The 25,098-nt window shown below is 34.7% G+C and overlaps 1 protein-coding gene across 1 annotated transcript in view; it reads right to left on the reverse strand.

Moving 5' to 3' along the window:
- The window catches only part of LOC150109959 (ribosomal RNA small subunit methyltransferase NEP1), a 76,591-nt gene extending 51,985 nt beyond the window's left edge, over positions 1-24,606 (reverse strand). The window contains exons 1-2 of the mRNA XM_090416068.1: positions 24,432-24,606; positions 18,752-18,853 (exon numbers count right to left, since the gene is read on the reverse strand). Coding sequence (XP_090272194.1) covers positions 18,752-18,853; positions 24,432-24,578 — 249 coding nt within the window. The 5' untranslated portion in view covers positions 24,579-24,606. The remainder of the gene's footprint in view (positions 1-18,751; positions 18,854-24,431) is intronic.
- Between the last annotated feature and the right edge of the window lie 492 nt (positions 24,607-25,098).

Below are 25,098 nucleotides of genomic sequence, written 5' to 3' on the forward strand. Positions count from 1 at the left end.
ACAAGAAGAAAATCAATGGAAAATGGACTTGGAGAAGTCCAAATGGACAAACTTACAATGAAATAGACTTCATCCTCTCCAACAGAAGATATATAATAAATAATACTGAAGTGCTTAATTGATTCAATACAGGAGATGACTACAGACTAGTAAGGGCAAAAGTATGGATCAACAAAAAATGGGAACAGGATAAGCTCATAAGAAAAAAGTCCAATTTAGTGAATCTACAAAACCTGTACCACAATAAAAGCTGTTAGAGAGAATCACTCAAAAATGAAATAAAAAAAGTTAAACACAGCTACTACCATCGATGATACTAATGAAATCTTAACAAAATCCATCTTAATTTGTTCACTACAAATAGAGGTGTAAAAAGGCACCAAAGAGAGGAAAAACTAAGACATGAAGCCTTAGATCTGATGAAGAAAAGAGATATGAAAAGAGATTTGAATGACACCAATAAAATAGAATGTGCAGAAATTTGTAAAACTATAATGTAAAAGGATGAAACATGAAATTAGATCATATAATACTAGGAAAATTAAAGAAACAATAGAAAACAATAGTAATATGAAGGTCCTAAATCATCAGTTGGAACAAAGGAAATAGCTGCTGTAAGAGGAAAAAATGGTAAACTTATAAAAAATAGAGATGCAATAATCAAAAGAATTCAAGAATTTTAAACTGAACTCTATGAAGACAAAGACCAAGACATCCAAGAATCATCTATGCATATCTCGAGTGAGGAAGAACATGATGCCCCTAAGATCTTACAAGATGAAATGGAAATGAAGAATGGAAAGGCCCCAGGAGAAGATTGAATTATGGTAGACTTCTTAAAACTGGGAGGAAGCCCTGTCATCAAACAGCTGACTAAACTCTTTAATAAATGCCTAAAACAGAGAAAACTTCCAAAAAATTGGAACAATTCACTTCTAATATTAATTTTTAAAAAGGGCAATAAGGAAGAAATTAAAAACTATAGACTCTCCCCACTCCCCACCATATATAAAGTCTTCAAAAAAATTATACATAGTAGAATGAAATCTAAACTAGAGGAACAATCCTGTGAACAAGCTGGATTTAGAAAGAACTACAATACTTTGGACCATATTCACACATTAAGACAGCTCATTGAAAAATCAATTGAATACAATAAACTTTATGTCTAGCCTATATAGACTACGAAAGAAGTACTTGATTCAGTTAAAACATATGCAACACTAAAAGCACTGAAACCCAGGGAACTGAGAAACCATATATTGAAACACTAAAACATATTTACAATAATAAACTAATGTAATTAAATTGTATAAAAACAGTGAAAAGTTTCCAATACAAAAAGGCATTCCACAAGGTGACTCCATATCTCCCAAATTATTTACAGCTGCTCTAGAGGAAGTCTTTAGAAGCCTTGGTTGGGGAAAGAAAAGGAATAAACATAAATGAAGAAAGGCTGCATTATCTGAAATTTGCAGATAATCTTGAATATCTGGAAGAAAGGCTAAATCGGCTAAATTAAGCCTCCAGAGTAATTGGATTAAAAATAAATAGAGAAAAAACAAAAATAATGATGAATAAATACATAAACCATAGATCTGTCAAAGTTGAAAACTTGTTCTATTTCATAAATAGAACAAGTTACTTCATATGTATATTTGGGCCAATTATTATCGTTTGAGGATTGCCAAAGAAAAGAGTGAATGAAGACTTCACCTTGGATGGATGGCTTATGGGAAAATGAGAGACATATTAAGTGACATCCCTATGAGTCTAAAAAGGAAAGTTTTTGTCCGGTGCATACTTCCTGTCCTAAAATATGGAGGAGAAAATGGACTTTAACAGAAGTCTTAAACAAAAAGCTGAGAGCAACACACCATTGCATGGAGAGAAATATGCTAAAAATAACATTAAGAGGTAGAAGACAAATACATGGATAAGATCTCAAACAGGTGTCATGGATATTATAAAATACATTAAACAATTAAACAGGCTAAATGAAGATGGGCTGGCCATATTACCAGAGCAGTGATGGGAGATGGACTAGAAAAACAAAAGAGTGGAGACTAATGGGTGGAGCAAGGAGCAAAGAGGAAGACCGAGAAGAAGGTGGAGGGATGAACTGGAACAAACTGCAAGAGTGAGATGGATGGGAGAGGCAGAAAACCGAGTGGCCTGGAAACCATGGGAGAAACCTTTGTCCAGCAGTGGACAGAACCAGAAGATTGAAGAAGAGAAGAAGATGGGTTCTCCATTTCACAATGCAGTTGATATTTTCGATGCTTCTGCCTATTTTCATTGTTTTTGTCTTTTTGTTGCTGACCTTCATACCATATCTATTACAATAGTTATTCAGTTTAGTCAGGGAATCTTGCACACCTATACTGGATTTATTTAAAACATCATCTGTGTAAAGTAAAGAGCTGAGATTAACATCTCTAATTCTGATATCAGGTTTAATACCATTTTCCTTCATATTGTAATCTATATAGATAATGAATAACAGACGGGATAATGTACATCCTTGTCTGACAAGATTCAAAATTAAACCATCTTCCTGTACTTCCTTCAATTCTAACTGCTGACTTATAACTCAAATAAAGACTAAATATTGCTTGATATAATGCCCCTTGACACCATACAGCTGTAACATTTTGAATAGCTTTTCTCTTGGCACCATGTCATATGCCTTTTCCAGATCAAAGCTGTATAACTGAGAGGAGACCTCCACATAGCCTTTAAAGGAATGCAGAGAACCGACCAGGGCTTCTGACCTAATGTCCAATCCTCACCTTCTCATGGTGCATCCTGTTAGGTATCTATATGGATACAGAACAAACAAGGATGGGCTAGCAATTTGAAATTTAGGTGAACAAATTGTATTCTTATTGGCTTAAACCACAATAGAAAATGGTGGCACAACATACTGAGTATACTAATGCAGTAAACTGCCTAATAAAAATGGAAGGGGGATTTAAAAAATTTATTAATTTTAATATTATATAGACTGATATTAATATGAAAATTATGAATAAAAAAATTAATAATGGAATGAAAATAACATATAATAAACAAAAATAAATTTGATATAGCGAGAAATCTTATTTATTAACAGTTATGAAAAGGATAACATTCCTAATATATTGATTTTTAAGAAAGGAAGGATTGTCAACTTTGCAAATGCTTCCCGTAAAGAAATGTAAAAATGTTTTAAATATATGGGAATATTTACAAAAACGCATCAATGATGCAATATTGGAATGCATCCCTGACATCTGAAGATTAAACAGGGTGGGAGCAAAAATGGATGTGCAATTTTATTAAATAAGAGGTTTTTATGAAAAAGATGATGTGGAAGTAAAACTGCATACATAAGGGTGATGTCAGTTATGAAAATAATAAAGCTCAGACCAGAAGACTTACAAATTTTGTATGGAAAGCTAGTGTGAGTATGGAAAGAAACTGGCAAGCTAAAGACAACTTAAAATAATATGTTGCAAGTAAAATAAAGAATGAACATGAAAGAATAACCAGTCAACACAGAGATTGTTCAACTAATGATTCCCTATTTGGAAAAATACTATTAATCTGGTATATGCAACATACAGTAGAACTCAATGCACTGGAGAAAGACACTCAAGTCTGCAAAGAGGAGGTAACACAGCTGTTGCATAAACTGAATATGAATTTGGCAATAGGAACTTATGAGATATCAGCACAGATGCTAAAAGAGCATTCAGCCGAACTGACTGTTCCTTTGACCTGGCTGTATAATTTCAGTCTCGAAACAGGGAAGATCCCACAGGAGTGGTAAGAATATATGATTATCAAATTGTAGACGGTGGTGCAAATGCTGACATGTCTAAGTACTGATTGATTAGTATCACCAGAGTGTAATGAAGATTTTGGAAAAGTTGGTAAGAGATGGCATACAAAAATGGATTGACAGTAAATCTATAATTTGCAATAAGCAACATGGATTCACTAAGGGAAGATCATGTTTGAGCAACTTACTAACATTTTATAATAGGATCATGAATGAGTTGGACAAGGCAATGGATAATACACCATGATACTTTTAGAATTTGCAAAAGCTTTTGACAGGATTCAGCAGTGAAGGCTATTGCATAAAGTTGGAGGATATGGGGATGGCTGAGTGACAGATATCAAAATGTGGTATATGGAGGATGTGAGTCTATAACATTTAAGATCAATGGTATATCCTAGAGATCAGTTCTTGGTCCATTGCTATTCAATCTTTAACGATGTAGGGAAAGGATTTGATTTTTACTTGCTGATGATGCAAAGGTAGGCAAGGAAATCAAGAATGCAACTGACATGCAGTATTTACAGAAGAAGCTCAAAATCAGTCCTCTGGAAGAGCTTACCTTGTCAAGTATTCCAGAACAACTAGAACCTGCAATTTCTATCTCAGTTCTCATCTGCATCGTACATGTGGTGCTAATATGCTTATACGTCCCTCGACTTCTCATGTATGGGATCGATATGAAGAGAAAGAGAGAAACTTAGTAAACTTATAACTTGGGTGTAATGAGATATCTAATGCTCTATTTTATTAGCAGGATTATGCTGGAAGAAAACTGACCAGGCTAGAGATTGTGGACAGTAGATAGAGAGGCGAAAGGATCATATAGCAAAAATCAGAACAGAACTCAGAGGATAATTGCAATGCTTAAACAAATATTGACATGTGAAGAGGCAAAATGACTTCATTATCCTTACAAGGCCTTGATATGACCTCATATAGACTAATGCGCACAGATCTTGTCCAATTGTTTCCAAAGTGATGCAGACAGTTGAGAGAGTACAAAGTATATAGAGTATATATGTGAGAGTGGAATGTATGTTTAAGAGGAGAGACTGAAAAATTGTGAACTGCAAATGCTAGCAGATAGGAAAAAAGGGGAGGGGGATATGATCGAGACCAACCAACTTTTCAAAGATTTATATCATAATACCAGTTCGTTTTATGAAGAATGTGGAGAGGATGAGAGAGCATCCACGAAAGTTGAGAATGAATGCTGTCAAGAAAGAGAGTGAGAGGTAGACGTTTCTCTCATAAAGTGGTGCGTGACCAGAATGGCTTGCCTTTACTGGTTGTGAGTGCAAATAGTGTGAATGATACACAGCCTCCCTTGATGAGGAAGGCTACATATCATTATTATTACAAGAGTTGGATATATTGAAGTCTGAGAAACTATTGCTTTACAGTCATGCAATTTTAATATTAAATCTGATAGAAGGAGGCTAAACTTACATGCACTGACAATTAGGATGAAAGCAGACACTCATCATCATCAAATTCCTGACATGTACCATCACAAGGGGTGTACAGGATATGATAGTACTACATGAAAAATTTACATAATTACTAACTTCCTATCTACAATTTTCCTCCAAATCAGTCTGTTACTTATCAAGACTCCAACATTATCAGATCTTATATTTCTATCGTCTAAGGCACTCGGTACAGATCAATCCACCTATATCTTGGTCTTCCTCTGGGTCATTTTCCTGCCAACCTCGCAGAGAACACCTGTTTTGCTAATCTTTCCTCGCCCATTCTGTTCAAGTGACCACAACACCTGAGATTAGCTCTGCTAACGCATTCCTAGATGCTGACAATGTCATGTTCTTTCCTAATATCCTCATTTTTAATATGATATTGTCATCGATGCCATCTGTTCACGCCTGTTATCTTTCTCAGGACTCTCATATCTGCGGTCTCTAGTCTTTGGTCAAGTGTTTTATTTCTGACCCAGCTCTCAGATCCATAGGTTAAAACTGGTTTGAACACTGTCTCGTATACAACTAATATAGTGTTCTGACTAATTCCCATCTTATTCCATATGAATTTATTCATTTGACTTCCTACCATACCAGCTTTGATGATTCTGTTGTCTATTTCCATATTTAATTTAACATCGTCACTAAAAATCATGCCTAAGCAGGTGAAAATGTTTTACTTGTTCCACAGGTTCTCTGTTCAAAACACAGTTGACATTTTTAATGATTCTACCTATTTTCATTGTCTTTGCCTTTTTATTGCTGACCTTCATACCATATCTATTACAACAGTTATTCAATTTAGTCAGGGAATCTTGCAAACTTGTAGCGGATTTATTTAGAAGTATAACATCGTCTGGATAAAGCAAAGAGCTGATTTTAACATCTCCAATTCTGATATCACATTTAATACCACTTTCCTTCATAATGTGATCCATATAGATAATGAATAACAAAGGGTATAATGTACATCCTTGTCCCACACCAGATTTAACATTAAACCATCTTCCTGTACTTCCTTCAATTTTAACTGCTGACTTGCAACTCAAATAAAGATTAAGTATTGCTTGATATAATGACACACCGACACCATATAACTGTAGTGTATGGAATTGCTTCTCTCTTAGCACCTTGTCATATGCCTCTTCCAGATTGACAAAACTTAAATACAGATCTTTGTTATATTCCCATGCTTTCTCAACTATTTGTCATAAAGTGAAGATCAGATCCTGACAGCCTCTATTTGGTCTGAATCGAGCTGGTTCTTCACCAAGCTTTTCTTCCACAATTCTTCTCAACCGTTTCTCAAGTATACTGGCAGAATTCTTGCTCGGAACACTCAGTAGGGAAAACCTCTGTAATTCTCACATTCAGTTTTATTTCCCTTTTTATATATGGGTACTATTAGAGCTCTAATCCAATCATCAGAAATTCGTCCCTTTGTCCAGGCCTTCTGAACTATGCAGTGCAGCCACTGTAAGACTTTTGTACTACCATACTTCAGCATTTCTGGTCGAATATCTCATCCACATTTCAAGCCTTTGATGGCTTTTTCTACTTTAAGTATGGATATGTATTCCTGACTGTATGCCTGTTGAGTGATTTTTACCACTGTGTTATCACTGCTTGTTTCATTTAGCAATTTTTCGAAGTAATTACTTCATACTTCAAGGATATCTTTTTCTCCCGTTTTGATGTCACCTTTATCATTTCTAACTCCTTTTACAGCTCTCTTTCTTCCATTTCTAAGCTTCTTCAACAACCTCCAGAATATCTTACCAATGTCTTGATATTTATTTTCTATGTTCTTGCCAAAATCTCCCAGGACTTTTGTTTAGCTTTCTTATATTTGTCTCTGTATTCTGTAAGAGCACAAGCTGATTTATTTGCCAGGAAATTTTGATATGCTTTCTTCTTTTCCTTCACTGCCTCTTTAACTTCCTGTGTCCACCATGGAGTTCTGATTTTTCTATCCTTGCAGACAACCTCACCACATTCTTCTCTGGCAGAATCAATGAGGGTTTTCTTCAACGTTTGCCACTGAATCTCCAAGGTTTGATTTCTGTTCTCAAACTCTTTCATTTTTTCTTCAATAATGTTTGTGTATTTTAGTATACAGTTCACGTCTGAAAGCTGCTCAACTTTTATTCGCTTTAAAACTTTCTTACATATCATTCTTTTCAATATGAAATTCAATTTTATCCTGCTGAAGACTAAATAGTGATCACTTCCAATTTCAAATCCTCTGTACACTCTAGTGTCCTGCACCAGGGAGAAAACATCACTATCAACAATATCATTGTCAATGAGACTTTTCTTATTCCTTGCCTCTTCTCTTCATGTGAATTTGTGCACATTTTTATGATGGAACATGGTGTTAGTAATAACCAGTCCATGTCCCGAGCAGAAATCCAACAGGTATTTGCCATTATTATAAGCTTTGCTCTTTTCTCCAAATTTTCCCAAAATATTTTTGTATGTCTGACAATCACTTCCTACTCTGCTTTTTAGATCCCCAACAAGGACCAACTTTACCTTTTTCATTGTGTCAATAGCTTTATCTAGAGCCTCAAAAAATTCCTTCACTTCTACCTTAGTAGAGCCTTCTGTGGGACCATAGGCACAAATAATTCTCGTTGTCCAATTCCCCATTCTGATATTTGCCAACATCACTCTACTTGAGACTGCCTGCCATTCAAGAAAACTAGTTTCATATTTAGTGTTGAATACTATGGCTACTACTCCTTCTTTTTCTTGATTGTCATTGCCTGAATATAACATTTTGTATTTATTGCTCTGAAAGATCTCACCAGTTTTGTCTGTTTTTGTTTCAGTCACCCCTATTATGTCAATCTGGTACTTATCTAATTCCTCAGCTAGCTCCTCCATTTCTTTGCCATTCAGGCTTCTTATGTTGATAGTACCAATCTTTAACTCTAGTGATGTTGAGTTGGGGGTGTTCTTTCAGATTGTTTCAGTAACTGACTTTTCGATGTTCGCCCTGATTCCCTGGGCATTGTTTAACTGGGCGATGCCCCAGCCGGCATGAAATTTTGTCATGTTTTACCATCATTTTGTATATTGGTTTAAGCCAATAAGAATACAATTTGGTCGGCTAAATCCCAATTTGCCAGCACATCCTCGTTCGTTCAGTATCCAGGTAGATACCCATCAGGGTCCATCACCTGAAGGTGAGGATGGGACATTAGGTCAGAAGCCCTGGTTGGTTTTCTGCATTCCTTTAAAGGCTATGTGGTGGTCTCCTCTCAGTTAAGACCCTTAAGCACTCCAAAAGCAAACTATTTAAGAACAAAATGTCCATGTTGGTCCTACAAGTAATTCTTTTGGGCTATACTTTCCAGAAGTTATGTGGATGATTGTCAACTCTTTCAATGATTACCACAAAAAAAGACACTTCAGGTATACCCTACAAGGACTCTTTATTAGTTTAAGTTCATACACCCTAGCATGGAGTATATGGGAAAATATCAAATAATTTAACTTATTCATTACCTTAAAATCTCTTTCTAAACTTCTAATCTTTAATTTGCTTTGAATATAATTTGTAACCATTAAGATCCAAGTATTTCCTCAGGTGATAGCTAGTCACCAGATATCAATGGTTATTTGCGTGTGCACTTCAAGAATATCAATATCCTTTCTTAAATGACAAAAAACTTGTATACAATAGTCAATAAAAGACCTTTAAGTACTGTTTCATATAGAGGATTAATTATATCTTTGCAGAAACAGGTAGAATTTATGTGTTATGGAAATAAAAATAAAATCTCTAGTTCCTTGCCCAGCAGTAGAACCAGACTTAGTCAATCTTCTGAGATACCAATGGAGTCTTATCAAACTTCCAATCAATGCAAACATATCCCAAAAATAAGTCAAAATTCTTACTATCTCATGTGTGTGTGTGTGTGTGCATGAATAACTAACCAAAAATAATTTAACATTATACAAAATGCCTGATCTTCTCCTTTCCTGTGGTAATCGAGCATAAATCAAATATTAGAAGACTCTAGTAGATAAGCTTATACCAATATGTATAAGACATATGTACGTTGGTATGTATAAGAGTATATACATAACTTTTAATTTTTCAGGAAATGACAATATATACTAGAATATTAAATTTTGGTAATGTTAGCATCATCAGGGATCACAAAGAACAATGATATGTGATACAGGCAGCAACACTGAGCAAATGCGGCTGAATAAAGGCAACAGTAGTCAAACCTAGAGTCCTAAACAGTGCCCTCTAGTAGATTAAATTGATCTTAAAATAAACGCTTCCCAAATTTGTTGTTGGATCCCTGGCATTCTCTGTTTTCAGAAAACCTACACATACAGGTAGATACATTCACCAGCAGTTAACCCCCCTCCCCAACAATATAGGATTATAAAAACCCTATATAAAAGTGAAAAATTAATCAGTTCAGATAACAGTGCTCTAACTAGTGAACTTCACCATATCCTAAACACTTTCTTAGCAAATGGCCACAACCCCCCAAAAAATATTAAAACCATCATCATCAAATTCCTGACATGTACCCTCAAGGGGTGTACAGGATATGATAGTGCTACAAGAAAAATTTACATCATTACTAACTTCCTATCTACAATTTTCCTCCAAATCAGTCTGTTACTTATCAAGACTCCAATATTATCATTATCAGAACTTATATTTCAATCATCTAAGGCACACTGTACCATATCAATCCAGCTATATCTTGGTCGTATTCCTGCCAAACTTGCAGAGAACACTTGTTTTGCTAATCTTTCCTTGCCCATTCTATTTAAGTGACCATACCACCTGAGATTAGCTCTGCTAATGCATAGGCACCAAATAAGTCTCATTGTCCAATTCCCCATTCTGATATTTGCTCACATCACTCTACTTGAGACTGCCTGCCATTCAAGAAGATTAGCCTCGTATTTTGTGTTGAATACCTGGGCTACTCCTTCTTTTCCTTGATTGTCATTTCCTGAATATAACATTTTGTATTTATCGCTCAGAAAGATCTCACCAATTTTTGTCTTTTTTTGTTTCAGTCACCCCCTATTATGTCGATCTGGTACTTATCTAATTCTTCATCTAGCTCCATTTCTTTGCCATTCAGGCTTCTTATGTTGATAGTACTGATCTTTAACTCCGGTGATGTTGAGTTGGGTTGTTGGGTTGTGCTTTCAGATTTGTTCCAGTAGCTGACTTTTCGATGTTCACCCTGGTTCCCTGGCGAAAACAACGGGTGCCTTGTTAACCGGGCGATGCCCCAGCCGGCATGAAATTTTGTCATGTTGTACCATCATTTTCTATATTGGTTTAAGCCAATAAGAATACAATTTGGTCGGCTAAATCCCAAATTGCCAGCCCATCCTTGTTTGTTCAGTATCCAGGTAGATACCCAATAGGGTGCACCACGAGAAGGTGAGGATTGGACATTAGGTCAGAAGCCCTGGTCAGTTCTCCACATTCCTTTAAAATATTAAAACCATATAAGCACAATCCTCTCCCCTTTCCTCAAAGCAGAAATTACTCAATATTTATCACCATTATATGTATCCAGGGCACATCCAAAAAAATTAACAAAAATCCTATAGACATATGACTTTACAACCAGTTACAGACCACACAAGATATTGGCTTCTACTATCTGCTCCACAAAAGACCAGCCTCATCCCCTAGACCAAGGGTTGGCAAAGTAGTCGATATCAATCCCTGGTGGCTGATGTGGCTATCCAAGGGATCAATAAATGTCTAGGGTAGTGTTTCTTAATGTGGGGCATATGCCCCATGGGGGGGGGAGCAATTTTACTATTTTGGGGGCTATTAGAAAATATGTTGCATTCGTCACCTCATATACTGATAACTATCAACTATCAGTGTTGAGGTGGGGCATGATCCAAAAAACACGTTGGGGAAACACTGGTCTGGGGGGGGGGTCAATAAACACCAATATTATTGATAACATTTATTTAACATGAAGGGGGGGGTCGATGAGTGACCAAGGATTCCATAAAGGGATCAATGGCCTAAAAATTTGCCAATTCATGCCCTAGACCTACCAAGAGTATATTAGGTCCCCTGTAGTTGCAAATTGTCCTACTGCAGCCAAACAGGCAGTATAGCCAATATCAGGATATCTGAATGCAAGGACTACACCCAGTTGCAGGACTCTAGGCCACAGGATGTGCTGGAAAAAAAGGCCACTCTATTACTGTCATTGCCTGAATAAATGTTATCAAATACAAGTATGAAAGACTATTCATTGAATCTACCTCAGCTCTGAAAAACTTTCCAAATTTCAAAAAATTTGGGTGCATGAGACTTCTCCAAATATTTGGGAAGTTTTCATTTTAAGATTGTCAACCCAATGATCAAAACAACCCAATTCAGCCAACTATGGGGGGGGCACTGTTTAGGACTCTACGCCCAACTTTTGTTGCCTTTATTTAGCCTCATTTGCTCAGTGTTGGTGGTCGTGTGCATATATCAGTTTTTTGTGATCTCTGATGATAGCAATGTAACACTGTCAAAATATAGGAGGGTATTAATTAAAGTTTTTTATAATTAATATTCATAATAATATTCAAACAAAGGTCATGGGAGGACTTTGGCAAGAACATAGAAAATAAATATCAAGAAGGTAGTAAGATATTCTGGAGGTTGTTGAAGAAGCTTAGAAAAGGAGTTAGAAATGATAAAGGTGACATGAAAACAGGAGAAAAAAATATCCTTGAAGTATGGAGTAATTACTTCGAAAAATTGCTAAATGAAACAAGCAGTGATAGCACAGTGTTAAAAAACACTCAACAGGCATACAGCAGGAATACATATCCATACTTAAAGTAGAAAAAGCCATCAAAGGCTTGAAATGTGGAAAGGCAGCAGGAGTAAATGATATTCGACAAGAAATGCTGAAGTATGGTGGTACAAAAGTCTTACAGTGGCTGCATTGCATAGTTCAGAAGGCCTGGAAAGAGGGACAAATTTCTGATGATTGGACTAGAACTCTAATAGTACTGTTATAAAGTCGTTTTATTTGATTTATTCTTATTTAGGACTCTTTAATCTTATTTTTATATCTAGGATTGTTTCCTCTTCGGATACTGGTGAATTTATATTTTGCTGTGCCAGCCAGTATCCTATAGCAGAAAAGATCCTTGCTCAGGGATACAATACTAGAGTCTGAAAATTACCTACACAATATCTTATTTTAACTGCTGCATAGATCTAGATTATTGCAGTCGTGACCTAAATCTATATTTATATTCACTCACTAAATCCTTCCCGCCAAAATAGGTTCTATTTTTATAAGTGGTAATTTGGAATCGTAAGCATTACTCAGGTTCAGGAAAATATGACATGTTTATTGGAATATCTAATACACATTACAAACTCATACATTTAATTATGCTCAATACTAAATAAACTCGAACTAAGAGATTAACACATTCAAAACTAGTTAAAACTTATAAGACACGCTAAACACAGTAATTACACATTGAGATAAAAAGTAAATGATGTTAAGTTAAGCATATTCCTTTCAGTAGTATTTCTCATAAGAACAAACTATCAACCATTCTAATGTTACTAAATTCTACCTTTCATATCGCATCAAGTTAATCCTATCACATACAAGTTACAAAAGATCTCTCCTAAACAATTCTTCTTACTCACAAATCAGGTTAACTTTCTAAATATTGACTGTCCACAGAGTTCCTTACTATAAAGTTCTTAATTTCACAATCATAAACAATCTTCTTTCTTCTAACGTACATTCACACAAAATTAGAGCAATAGCATCTTACCGACTTGTTTCCACGTCATTCTGCACCATGTTGTCTAGATATTTCTCATCTATTTGGCTATCTATATGCCAACGTAGGGGTTATGCTATCTTCATTCTTTCTGCTGGAAACGGACTCAAAATCTTTGCGTTTCAGGAACAACACGATGGGGCTTTTCAGCGACGGCTTGATTCTGCTAGGACTGCAATTTTTTACCTTCAGCTTTGCATAGACTCTAGCTGCATTTCTTTACGGACGCTCACTGCCAGACATCACAGACTTCACCCACCCCTTACACGAAACTGCCCGCCAACTTCCGAACCACCCAACAGGAAAAATGATACGACAAGAGATCAAGAAAAGCCTTGTGTTCCAGGCTCAACCCCCTTTTATTCTCCTATAGAGTGCCCTCTTTTCCAGCCCCTTTTTTTTGCACATGATCGTTACTAATTTCACCCTTTGGCTTATCCTTCATTTCTACGATGCTGATATACTCGGATTCATGGAATACATGGTTACGTGATTTTCCGAATAAGCTATACTCGCTAGCGTTACGCTGTACGCGTGTAGCTTTAGGCCTTCCAGGAATTAATACTTAACAGCCTTACGATGACTCACAAGAGATTTTACATAGCTTAAGTAAGGCTTAAATTTAATTCACATAATCCCTCTTTTTTAAGACATACAAAAATGAAATCTCAAATTAATCACAATAGTTTAAATATATGGTGCTTAAATAAAGAATACAATTTTTTTTTACATAAAGTGAGGAAGTTTCACTTTTAATTACAACTGATGTGCAGGTATTTCTCTATGTTTGCAATTTTTATATGTTAGACCCTAAATGAATGATTTCTTTCCAAGATTCCTTCATTTAGGATCTAACAGTACCCATATATAAAAAGGGAAATAAAACTGAACGTGAGAATTACAGCGGTATTTCCCTACTGAGTGTTCCTGGCAAGATCTATGTAAGTATACTTGAGAAACGGTTGAGAAGAATTGTGGAAGAAAAGCTTGGTGAAGAACAAGCTGGATTCAGGCCAAATAGAGGCTGTCAGGATTAGATCTTCACTTTACGACAAATAGTTGAGCAAGCATGGGAATATAACTAAGACATATATTTAAGTTTTGTCGATCTGGAAAACGGGGTGCTTAAGGGTCAAAGCTGTATAACTGAGAGGAGACCTCCACATAGCCTTTAAAGGAATGCGGAGAACCAACCAGGGCTTCTGACCTAATGTCCAATCCTCACCTTCTTGTGGTGCACCCTGTTGGGTATCTATTTGGATACCGAACGAACGAGGATGGGCTGGAAATTTGGGATTTAGCCGACCAAATTGTATTCTTATTGGTTAAACCAAAATAAAAAATGATGTACATGACAAAATTTCATGCCGGCTGGGGCATCGCCCGGTTAAACAAGGCCCCCGTTGTTTTCGCCAGGGAACCAGGGCGAACAGCGAAAAGTCAGCTACTGGAACAAATCTGAAAACAAACCCCAACTCAACATCACCAGAGTTAAAGATCGGTACTATCAACGTAAGAAGCCTGAATGGCAAAGAAATGGAGCTAGCTGATGTATTAGATAAGTACCAGATCGACATAACAGGGGAGACTGAAGCAAAAATGACAAAATCTGATGAGATCTTTCTGAACAATAAATACAAAATGTTATATTCAGGCAATGACAATCAAAGAAAAGAAGGAGTAGCCATAGTATTCATATTCAACACAAAATATGAGGCTAATCTCCTTGAATGGCAGTCAGTCTCAAGTAAAGTAATGTGGACAAATATGAGAATGGGGAACTGGACAATGAGACTTATTTGTGCCTATGGTCCCACAGAAGGTTCTACTAAGGTAGAAGTGGAGGAATTTTTTGACGCTTTAGAAAAAGCAACTGACACAATGAAAAAGGAAAAGTTGGTCCTTGTTGGGGATCTAAATAGCAGAGTAGGAAATGATTGTGAGATATACAAAAATATTTTGGGAAAATTTGGAGAAAAGAGCAAAGCTAATAATAATGGCAAATATCTGTTAGATTTCTGCTCAGGACATGGACTGGTTATTACTAACACCATGTTCCAACATAAAAATGTGCACAAATTTACATGGAGAGAAGAGGCGTAATAAGAAGAGTTTCACTGACTATGTTATTGTTGATAGTGATGTTTTCTCCCTGGTGCAGGACACCAGAGTGTACAGAGGACTGGAAATCGGAAGTGATCACTATTTAGTCTTGAGCAGGATAAAATTGAATTTCATATTGAAAAGAATCGCATGTAAGAAAGTTTTAAAGCGAATAAAAGTTGAGCAGCTCTCAGACGTGAACTGTAGACTAAAACACACAAAGATTATTGAAGAAAAAATGAAAGAGTTTGAGAACAGGAATCAAACCTTGGAGATTCAGTGGCAAACTCTGAAGAAAACATTGATTGATTCTGCCAAAGAGGCATGTGGTGAGGTTGTCTGTAAGGATAAAAAAATCAGAACTCCCTGGTGGACACAGGAAGTTAAAGAGGCAGTGAAGGAAAAGAAGAAAGCATATCAAAAGTTCCTGGCAAATAAGTCAGCTTGTGCTCTTAGAGAATATAGAGACAAATGCAAGAATGCTAAACACTGTGTAAAACTAGCTAAACAAAAGTCATGGGAGGATTTTGGCAAGAATATAGAAAATAAATATGAAGAAGGTGGCAAAATATTCTGGAGGTTCTTGTGGAAGCTTAGGAATGGATGAAAGAGTGCTGTAAAAGGTATTAGAGATGATAAAGGTGACATGAAAACGGGAGAAAAAGATAGCCTTGAAGTATGGAGTAATTACTTTGAAAAACTGCTAAATGAAACAAGCAGTGATGACAGCACAGTGGTAAAAAACACTGACCAGGCATGCAGTCAAGAATACATATCCATACTTAAAGTAGAAAAAGCCATCAAAGGCTTGAAATGTGGAAAGGCAGCAGGAGTAGATGAATATTCGACCAGAAATGCTGAAGTATGGTGGTATAAGAGTCTTACAGTGGCTGCACTGCATTGTTCAGAAAGCCTGGACAGAGGGACGAATTTCCGATGATTGGAGTAGAGCTCTCATAGTACCCATATATAAAAAGGGAAATAAAACTGCATGTGAGAATTACAGAGGTATTTCCCTACTGAGTGTTCCTGGCAAGATCTATGCAGTATACTTGAGAAACGGTTGAGAAGAATTGTGAAGAAAAGCTTGGTGAAGAACAAGCTGGATTCAGGCCAAATAGAGGCTGTCAGGATTAGATCTTCACTTTACGACAAATAGTCAAGAAAGCATGGGAATATAACAAAGATCTGTATTTAAGTTTTGTCGATTTGGAAAAGGCATATGACAAGGTGCCAAGAGAGAGAAGCTATTCAATACGCTGCAGTTATATGGTGTCAATGGGGCATTATATCAAGCAATACTTAATCTTTATTTGAGTTGCAAGTCAGCAGTTAAAATTGAAGGAAGTACAGGAAGATGGTTTAATGTTAAACCTGGTGTGAGACAAGAATGTACATTATCCCCTCTGTTATTCATTATCTATATGGATCACATTATGAAGGAAAGTCGTATTAAACATATCAGAATTGGAGATGTTAATGTCAGCTCTTTGCTTTATGCAGACTATGCTCTACTTCTAAATAAATCTGCTATAAGTTTGCAAGATTCCCTGACTAAATTGAATAACTGTTGTAATAGATATAGTATGAAGGTCAGCACTAAAAAGACAAAGACAATGAAAATAGGTAGAATTGTTGAAAATGTCAACTGTGTTGTGAATTGGAAACCTGTGGAACAAGTAAAACATTTCAGCTACTTAGGCACAAAAATTTTAGTCCATCCCATCCCAATGGCTGCCTTTAAGGCCCACAACCTTCCAAGCATGCTTGGATTTCATAACCGAAATATGAGGACAGAATGATTAGAAGAAAAAGACATATAAACCACAGTAAAACTTATTTAATTGTAAATAAACATTTCATCCTAAGTATCTTAGGACATGAACAGTACAGTATTTAAACAAAAATTAGGAATAACATACAGTTCAGGCGCATGATTACAATAGAATCTCATGAAAACGTGCTAAAGTAGTAAAAAAAAAAAAAAAAAAAAAAAAAAAAAAAAAAAAAAAACGTTAATTATTTAACACAGTTTTGTATGATAATTTCCTATACTTTAGGAATAGTAAGAACGTAAGAATGATAATTTCCCATACTATTCCTAAAGTATGGGAAATTATCATACAAAACTGTGTTAAATAATTAACGTTTTTTTTTTTTTTTGTACTACTTTAGCACGTTATGCATGTTTTCATGAGATTCTATTGTAATCATGCACCCTAACTGTATGTTATTCCTAATTTTTGTTTAAATACTGTACTGATGATGTCCTAAGATACTTAGGATGAAATATTTACAATTAAATAATTTTCACTGTGGTTTATACGTGTGTTTCTTCTAATTATGAACGCACCACAGGTTTCATTATTTCAAAAAGAGGATAGAATGGTCACTCCTATACCTCAAGGTAGTCTTGGCTGTATCCCTGTGTGTTCATGGGGTCGGTTTGCCTGCTTGCGGGATGAAAAACACCAGATAAACTGGCGGAAAAAACCCTACTGCCCACACCCAAGACCGGCTAACTTGGCTATGGCTGAGGAAGATCCTTCAGCTCCTCACGTCTCCGACGGGAATCGAACCTAGGACACTCCTTCCCCGGGCATATGGTTTCAAAGCACAAAGCCACTAGGCTAACCACGTGGACAATTTTTAGTGAAGATGGTAAATTAAATATGGAAATAGAAAACAGAATCAAACAAAGCTGGTATGGTAGGAAGCCAATTGAATAAATTCATATGGAATAAGAGAGAAATTAGTCAGAACACTAAATTAGCTGTATATAAGTTGAAACTAGTTTTAACTTATTGATCTGAGAGCTTGGTCAGAAGTAAAACACTTGACCAAAGACTAGAGACCACAGATATGAGAGTCCTGAGAAAGATTAAAAGCGTGAACAGATTGCATCAATGTCAATATCATATTAAAAACGAGGATATTAGGAAAGAACTTGACATCGTCAGCATCCAGGAATGCATTAGCAGAGCTAATCTCAGGTGGTATGGTCACTTAAACAGAATGGGCGAGGAAAGATTAGCAAAACAAGTGTTCTCTGCCAGGTTGGCAGAAAAACGACCCAGTGAAAGAACAAGATATAGGTGGATTGATACAGTACAAAGTGCCTTAGATGATAGAAATATAAGATCTGATAATGTTTCAGTCTTGACAAGTAACAGATTGATTTGGAGGAAAATTGTAGATAGGAAGTTAGTAATGATATAATTTTTTCATGTAGTACTGTCATATCCTGTACACCCCTTGAGGGTACATGGCAGGAATTTGATAATGATGATATTCAAGTATACAGTATCATTTCCTGAAAAATTAAAAGCTATTAAAAGACTCATAAGATTAGCCAGTGACCATATAAATTCAAAAGTTTTGTTCAAATTCATACCCTTTTTCTATATGCATATTTTGAGTAAATATTTATTCTACTCTTGTATTTATTTATCATATATGAAATAAGAAAAAGCAAGATAAATAAATTAAGCAGAAACAAAAAAGCATTTACCTGATGTGTAATATCTGGTCGACAATGTGATGGATCCTTATTATATTTCTTTATCTGATTCATGTGATCATCTGTATTCAGCAGTTCAAATTTTTTTCCAACCTAAGAAGAGAAAAATGTAAGTTCTGGATGAGTAAATGTCATCACTTTTATTATTTTTTTTTTTTTTTGTAGTTAGCAGAAAGAAAACAATATGCAAATTTAGAATTGGACTAAAATAGTAGAAAAAAATTTTTTTTCTAAAAAAACAATTATATATATATATATATATATATATATATATATATATATATATATATTTGGTTCCTTTCAGTCAAAAGTATTTGAAATATAAGAAGCATAGCAAATCAGCTCCATGTAGAAGCAAGTTCATATTATACTTCTTCCTCCTAGCTCTACTTGCATACTTTTTTGATAACTTTTCGTTTTCAGTTTATTGTGATGTAATAAACTGATTGCAATGTAAAACAGTCTTGTCAATACATAACTATATTTCTTGGGTCTTCCTAAAAGTTCCTCTTGAACTTTCAGTGCAAAATTTTGCTGTTTAATACTCCACTGAATCTGTACACTGCATGGTAGGGGGCAGGTGAGTAAAATACAGTCATCCATGGATGCTAAATGTCGGTATATTCAGCAAGGAAGTAAGAAGAGAATGGTTTTCCTCTGAAGATGGATGATGTTTTTAAATTCAGATCAGTATGATGAAAAAATATGAATTTGAATATATAAATTATATATTACTACATGCCATCAAAATATCCTATAGGGGGAGGGGGATTCAAGCCAACAAGTTGTTTCTTCATAACTGAACAAATCTCTTCTCACCAAACAAGAAAGAAGTGAAATGTTACTCTAATGGCCCTAGCTTTTCACTGATATATATATATATATATATATATATATATATACACACACATACACACTATATATACATACACACAGTATATATATATATATATATATACATATACACACACTATAAAAAACATTTTTTTTTGCTAATGTTATTGCAATACATTGGTTAGAAAGCCTGGAAGATTGTGGTCCCAAGCTTTCTAACCTACGTATGCTGAATAAAGTAAGATTAACGGATCTGGAATAGCATGTGGCAGCTGAAAAAAGATTACTGCAGTGGTAGAAAACTAATGATGAGAGAACATCAGATGAAACTGATATTCATCTAACTTAAGTTAAGGGGATAATAAATCCCTCATTATTTTAAAGCTGGATACGAAACTCGGAGATTGAAATCTAAGAGTTTCATGCTGAAGAACTACCGGGACTCACCGATAGTTCTTCGCCATGAAACTCTTAGATTTTGATCTCTGAGTTTCATATCCAGCTTTAAAATAATGAGGGATTTATTATCCCCTTAACTTAATTTATGCCACCGGAAAAATAGCCTCTTGGCTCTTTATCATATTCATTTAACTTGTTGAACATTTGGCAAATCGCAGTATGTCCATCAACTTCATCAAGTGAAGAACGTTACCAACACCTCTGAACTGACATTTCATCCTGTGTGAGAGAGAGGGCTGTCATCTGTTATGAATTGCAATTTCTTAGTAAACTGTTTTTAAAACTGAAGTTTTTCACTTAGGATATTTTGGTAATACAGATAAGTTTTTTTGCATGCATATAACAATTATTATTATTATTACTACTATTATACATATATGTTTTTTTTTTTGTTGTTGTTTTTTGTAAAAAAACAGAGAAAGATGGAACAATTTCGTAACAGAACAAGAAAAGGATTTATTTAAGCCACAACCCAAAACCTATAAAGTAATAAAATACATGAATAAAGAAATAAAAGAAAAGATAAAAATACAAATAATAGATTTAGAAAAATGGGTGACCTATTTCCAAAATCTCTGGACAGATGAGAACAATGAATTAAAATTTTATAAGACAAAGAATGACCTAATAGAAAATATCACAATGTTAGAACTGAAAAATATAATAAAGAAGATGAAAAATAGGAAAACGCCAGGAGAAGACAATATAAATATAGAACTATACAAAAATGCAGGTGAAAAATTTAATGAAAGACTTTTGAAATTTTTTAATATGGTTTGGATGTCCGGAAAAACCCCTAACTCTTGGAAAAAAGCACTGATCATCCCAATCTATAAAAAAGGAAATAAAGACAATTGCAATAATTATAGGGGAATTAGCCTGCTGAATACAGGATATAAAATATATGCAAGAATATTAAAAGAGAAACTAAGCAGCATTGTAGAAAACAAATTACTAGAAGAACAAATTGGCTTCCGAAAAGGCCGATCCTGCATAGATCCAATTTTTACTTTAAAATTATTAATAGAAAAGAGAAGAGAATTTCAAAAAGAAACACGTGGCGTTTATCGATTATGAAAAAGCATTTGACAAAATTAGTCGACAAAAATTGTTTAAAATATTAACCAATTTAAACATACCAAACCAACTTTTACAATCTATTCAAGAAATATATACAGGAAATAAAATAGCAGTTAAATTAGAACACACCTCAGAATGGAAAGATATATCAAGAGGAGTATGACAAGGATGTACCCTCTCACCTCTGCTTTTCAATATATATATAAATGAAATATTAACAATCTGGAAACAGCATAACCCATTTGGTATACAAATGACCCCGCAAATGAAGATAGATACACTACTATTTGCAGATGATCAAATAGTATTAGCTACATCAGAAGATGACTTACAAAGATCATTAAAATCATTAAATGATATCTCAAAGCAATATAATATGACAATATCCAAAGAAAAAACAAAAATAATGGCATTCAAAGGAGAAAACCCAATAAGAAGTAAAATAGTGATAGATAATACAATACTTTCAGATTGGGATGTGATCTATCATACGAAGAAGAAAAAGACATAGACACTAAAATATCAAACTTTGTCAAAGTAAATGGCATAATAAATAGTATATTTAAGCCATCCCTGGTAAAAAACACACTAGAATCAGACTATATAATGCCTTGTCAAAACCAACTCTACTATACGGAAGCGAAACATGGACCATGAAAAGGAAAGATGAAAAACGAATTCAAACAGCAGAAATGAAGTTCCTCAGAAAAACAGCTGGATATACCAAGTGGGACCACAAAACAAATGAAGAAATCTTACAATCCCTAAAAATCAAACCAATTAATTACTACATAAGACAGTATAAACAAAAATGGCTAGAACATTTAAATCAAATGGACAACAGCAGACTACCAAAAATATTATACAGATACAAAATAAGTGGAAAAAGAAGAATCGGAAGACCAAGAAAGAGATGGCATGAGACCGGAACAGGCCACATGGCCTATATTCCATGATAGGAAGAAGATTATATATATATTAGACTCATTGTGGGATGTCCATTTCAAAAACATTAATCAACAATTATTAATACCTGTACAATATCTATAATTTCAACTTGAAATCACCTTGATTTTGCATCATCTTCAACAACTGTCCCCTCAGATCATTTCCTATATCATTAATAAATAAATTAAACAACAAAACACACAACTGACTGGCAATCTATTCCACTCATTCACCACTCTAAGTAAAAAATATTTGTCATCAATCCCTTACTAACCACACTCTCACTCAATTTCCATGCATGACCTCTAGTTTTTCTCATTATTCATGTAGTTAAATATTTTGTCTACATTAATCCTATAAACCCCATCTAAGTAACTTATGTCTTTCTATCATATCCACAAATCAACAAGCTTCTGTAAATCCACAAATCTTCAATCTCTCCTTATATGGAATCCTGCCACCATCTTAGTTATCTTTAAATCTGTTCTGCCTCATCCACATCACCAAGAAACCAAGGCAACTAGATCTGTGCACAACATCCAGATGAGGCCTTATCAAAGCCTTATAAAGTGGAATAATAACTTTTCTTTCTGCATGTCAAGGTGTTTTTCAATAACAGCTCATAGGTAATCCTATGAGCTGTTTTAGCCCCTTTTCAATATGACCTCTGAATTTCAGTCCCTATCCACCAACATCCCGCCTCCCCAAAGTCCTGGCTTCATCTATTTCCTGGAGTACAGTTAGTAATATTTTCACTCCAAAATGCATAACTTTACCATATTAAATCTGCATCCATTCTATTTAAATCATCCTGTAAAACAGGAATATCTTTACTGACTATTGTTCTACCTGATTTTGCATCATCTGCAACAACTGTTCCCTCAGATCACTTCCTATATCATTAATAAACAAATTAAACAGTAGTGGCTTAAGTACAGAGCCCTGCAGCACATCACTAGTCACAGACCTTCTAAAGGACCATGCACTTGTATATACTACTATCTGATATCATATCCACATCAACAGCTTCATGTTCATACCTATTTGAGGTAATTTATGTATCAGAATTTCATGCAGTATCCTATCAAACATTTTTGCAAAGTCCAACAGATGACCGTGTAGCGATTACCATTATCCAACTCAGCTGTAGCCCTATTATGGAAAGTAAGTCATTGACACATGATCTACATGTTGAGTCAGACTATCAAACTGGCAATGCCAAATGCCAAAAGGATTCTGCAGTGCCACAGTAAATGTGAAGGGAGTATAATAGCAGATAACATCTGATGAGCAAATATCTGACAAACACCGAAACACTTGTTTAATATCATATCACCTGATTCAGAACTTTGTTGAACATTTATTGTATTTTACAATGTCAGTCAAATTTCACTGACAAAAGAATAATAGCAGCAGCTATAATAGAATAATGATAAATCACTGTTAACTACTTTCTTGTTTGTAAAGAAACCCACCACAAGAACATTATGTCTGTTTGTGTTTGTTCTTATGGTGGGTTTCTTTCCTGAGTTGTTTCAGCCATAAATGAAAACCAATCAATCCTTCTTGACTGCCAAGAAACAGAAATAGCAATCAGCTATGAAATACAATTTTTCAGGAAACTGCTTTTTTTTTTTTTTAAAAGCATATTTAGAGTTCTGTAGATGTTTCAGACAAACTCTGATAATATCTTATAAGTTATAATCAATTTTTTCCATAATTTTTACTTATTATAATCTTTGGTAAAATGTTAACATGGAAGGTTTTGCTTTCCTTAAGAAGATCGCAGGTGCACTGATATGGATTGAGTTTAAGAAGAGACATAACATTGTGTGAACCAGAGAAAGCCCCTGCAATGAGCCTAAAATCTCAACAGATTTTCAAATATGCCTTCTTTTAAATATTGTATCATGACTATTAACCCTAATGACTACATATCTGATGCAAGATACACAGTGCTGAGGTGTCTCAACCTCAGTATTATGTTGAAAACAACAGCTGATTTTTTCAACAATGAATTATATATCAAGAACAAAAATCAAAAGCCATATTTCCCTCATAATGCTATGAAGGAAATATGGCTTTTGAGTTTAAGTTTAAGTTTACAAGTTTGTTTTCCCATTTCGAATTTTATTCATAACTAAAAACATTAAGAATAAATAAAAAAATAATTAAATAAATAAAACTTTTAAATCCAAGTTCCCGAAAAATGACGAAAGTATCAATATTTCCGTAATATTTAAGTGGTATAGTTTAGCACAAAACTGTAAAATATAGTCAATTTTGAGAATTAAAACGTTTTATTCTGATAAACCTAGTGTTATCTTACCGAAGGTAACCACAGACTTACCTTAACCGTTTCAAGGCTGGCTTTTTCTAATACTATTATGAGTCGCTTTTCTTGTTTTTGAATGTGGAGTGGTATATTGTCTTTTTTGCTTTTACCAGAATCTTCATTTTCATCACTATCATCTTCGTGCACCCTTTTAGACGCCATGCTGACTATAATGATTCGCTACACGTGCAGATACGAAACAAAACAAAGTCAACAATTATTGCACCTGCACGCTTTTCAGAGACAGAAAAATAAATAAAGTGAAAAGCGTTCAAAACGGCTTTCGCAGAAAAAGAAAAAATAATAACAAAGCTAAATTTTTTTATTTCTTTATTTTGCTTTCGATCTGCAGTAAAGTAGGTGCCTAAATATTTGTATTCTGCTGTATGTTCAATTTTCATATTATTTATGAATATTTCTGGCTCGGATAGACGGTAGATGGCGATCCTACACAGGACACAAAACAATTAAGTAAAGTATTGTGTAGAAGAGCGCAGTAGATGGCGTACGAACAACTAAATAAACAGTAATATTAAAGCCTTAGTTACTGTGGTGAATAAATGTTGAGGGAGGGTACCTAACATTAAATATGTTATGTTATAACATTACTAAGCAAAATAATATTTCATACCACCGAAGTTCACAAATCCTTGAATGCTGTATATTCTCCCTTCCTGTTTAG

Source organism: Typopeltis vanoorti, chromosome 1 (genome assembly GCF_054136105.1).
Source record: "Typopeltis vanoorti isolate ZY-2024b chromosome 1, IOZ_Tvanoo_1.0, whole genome shotgun sequence".
Taxonomy (NCBI): Eukaryota; Metazoa; Arthropoda; class Arachnida; order Uropygi; family Thelyphonidae; genus Typopeltis; species Typopeltis vanoorti.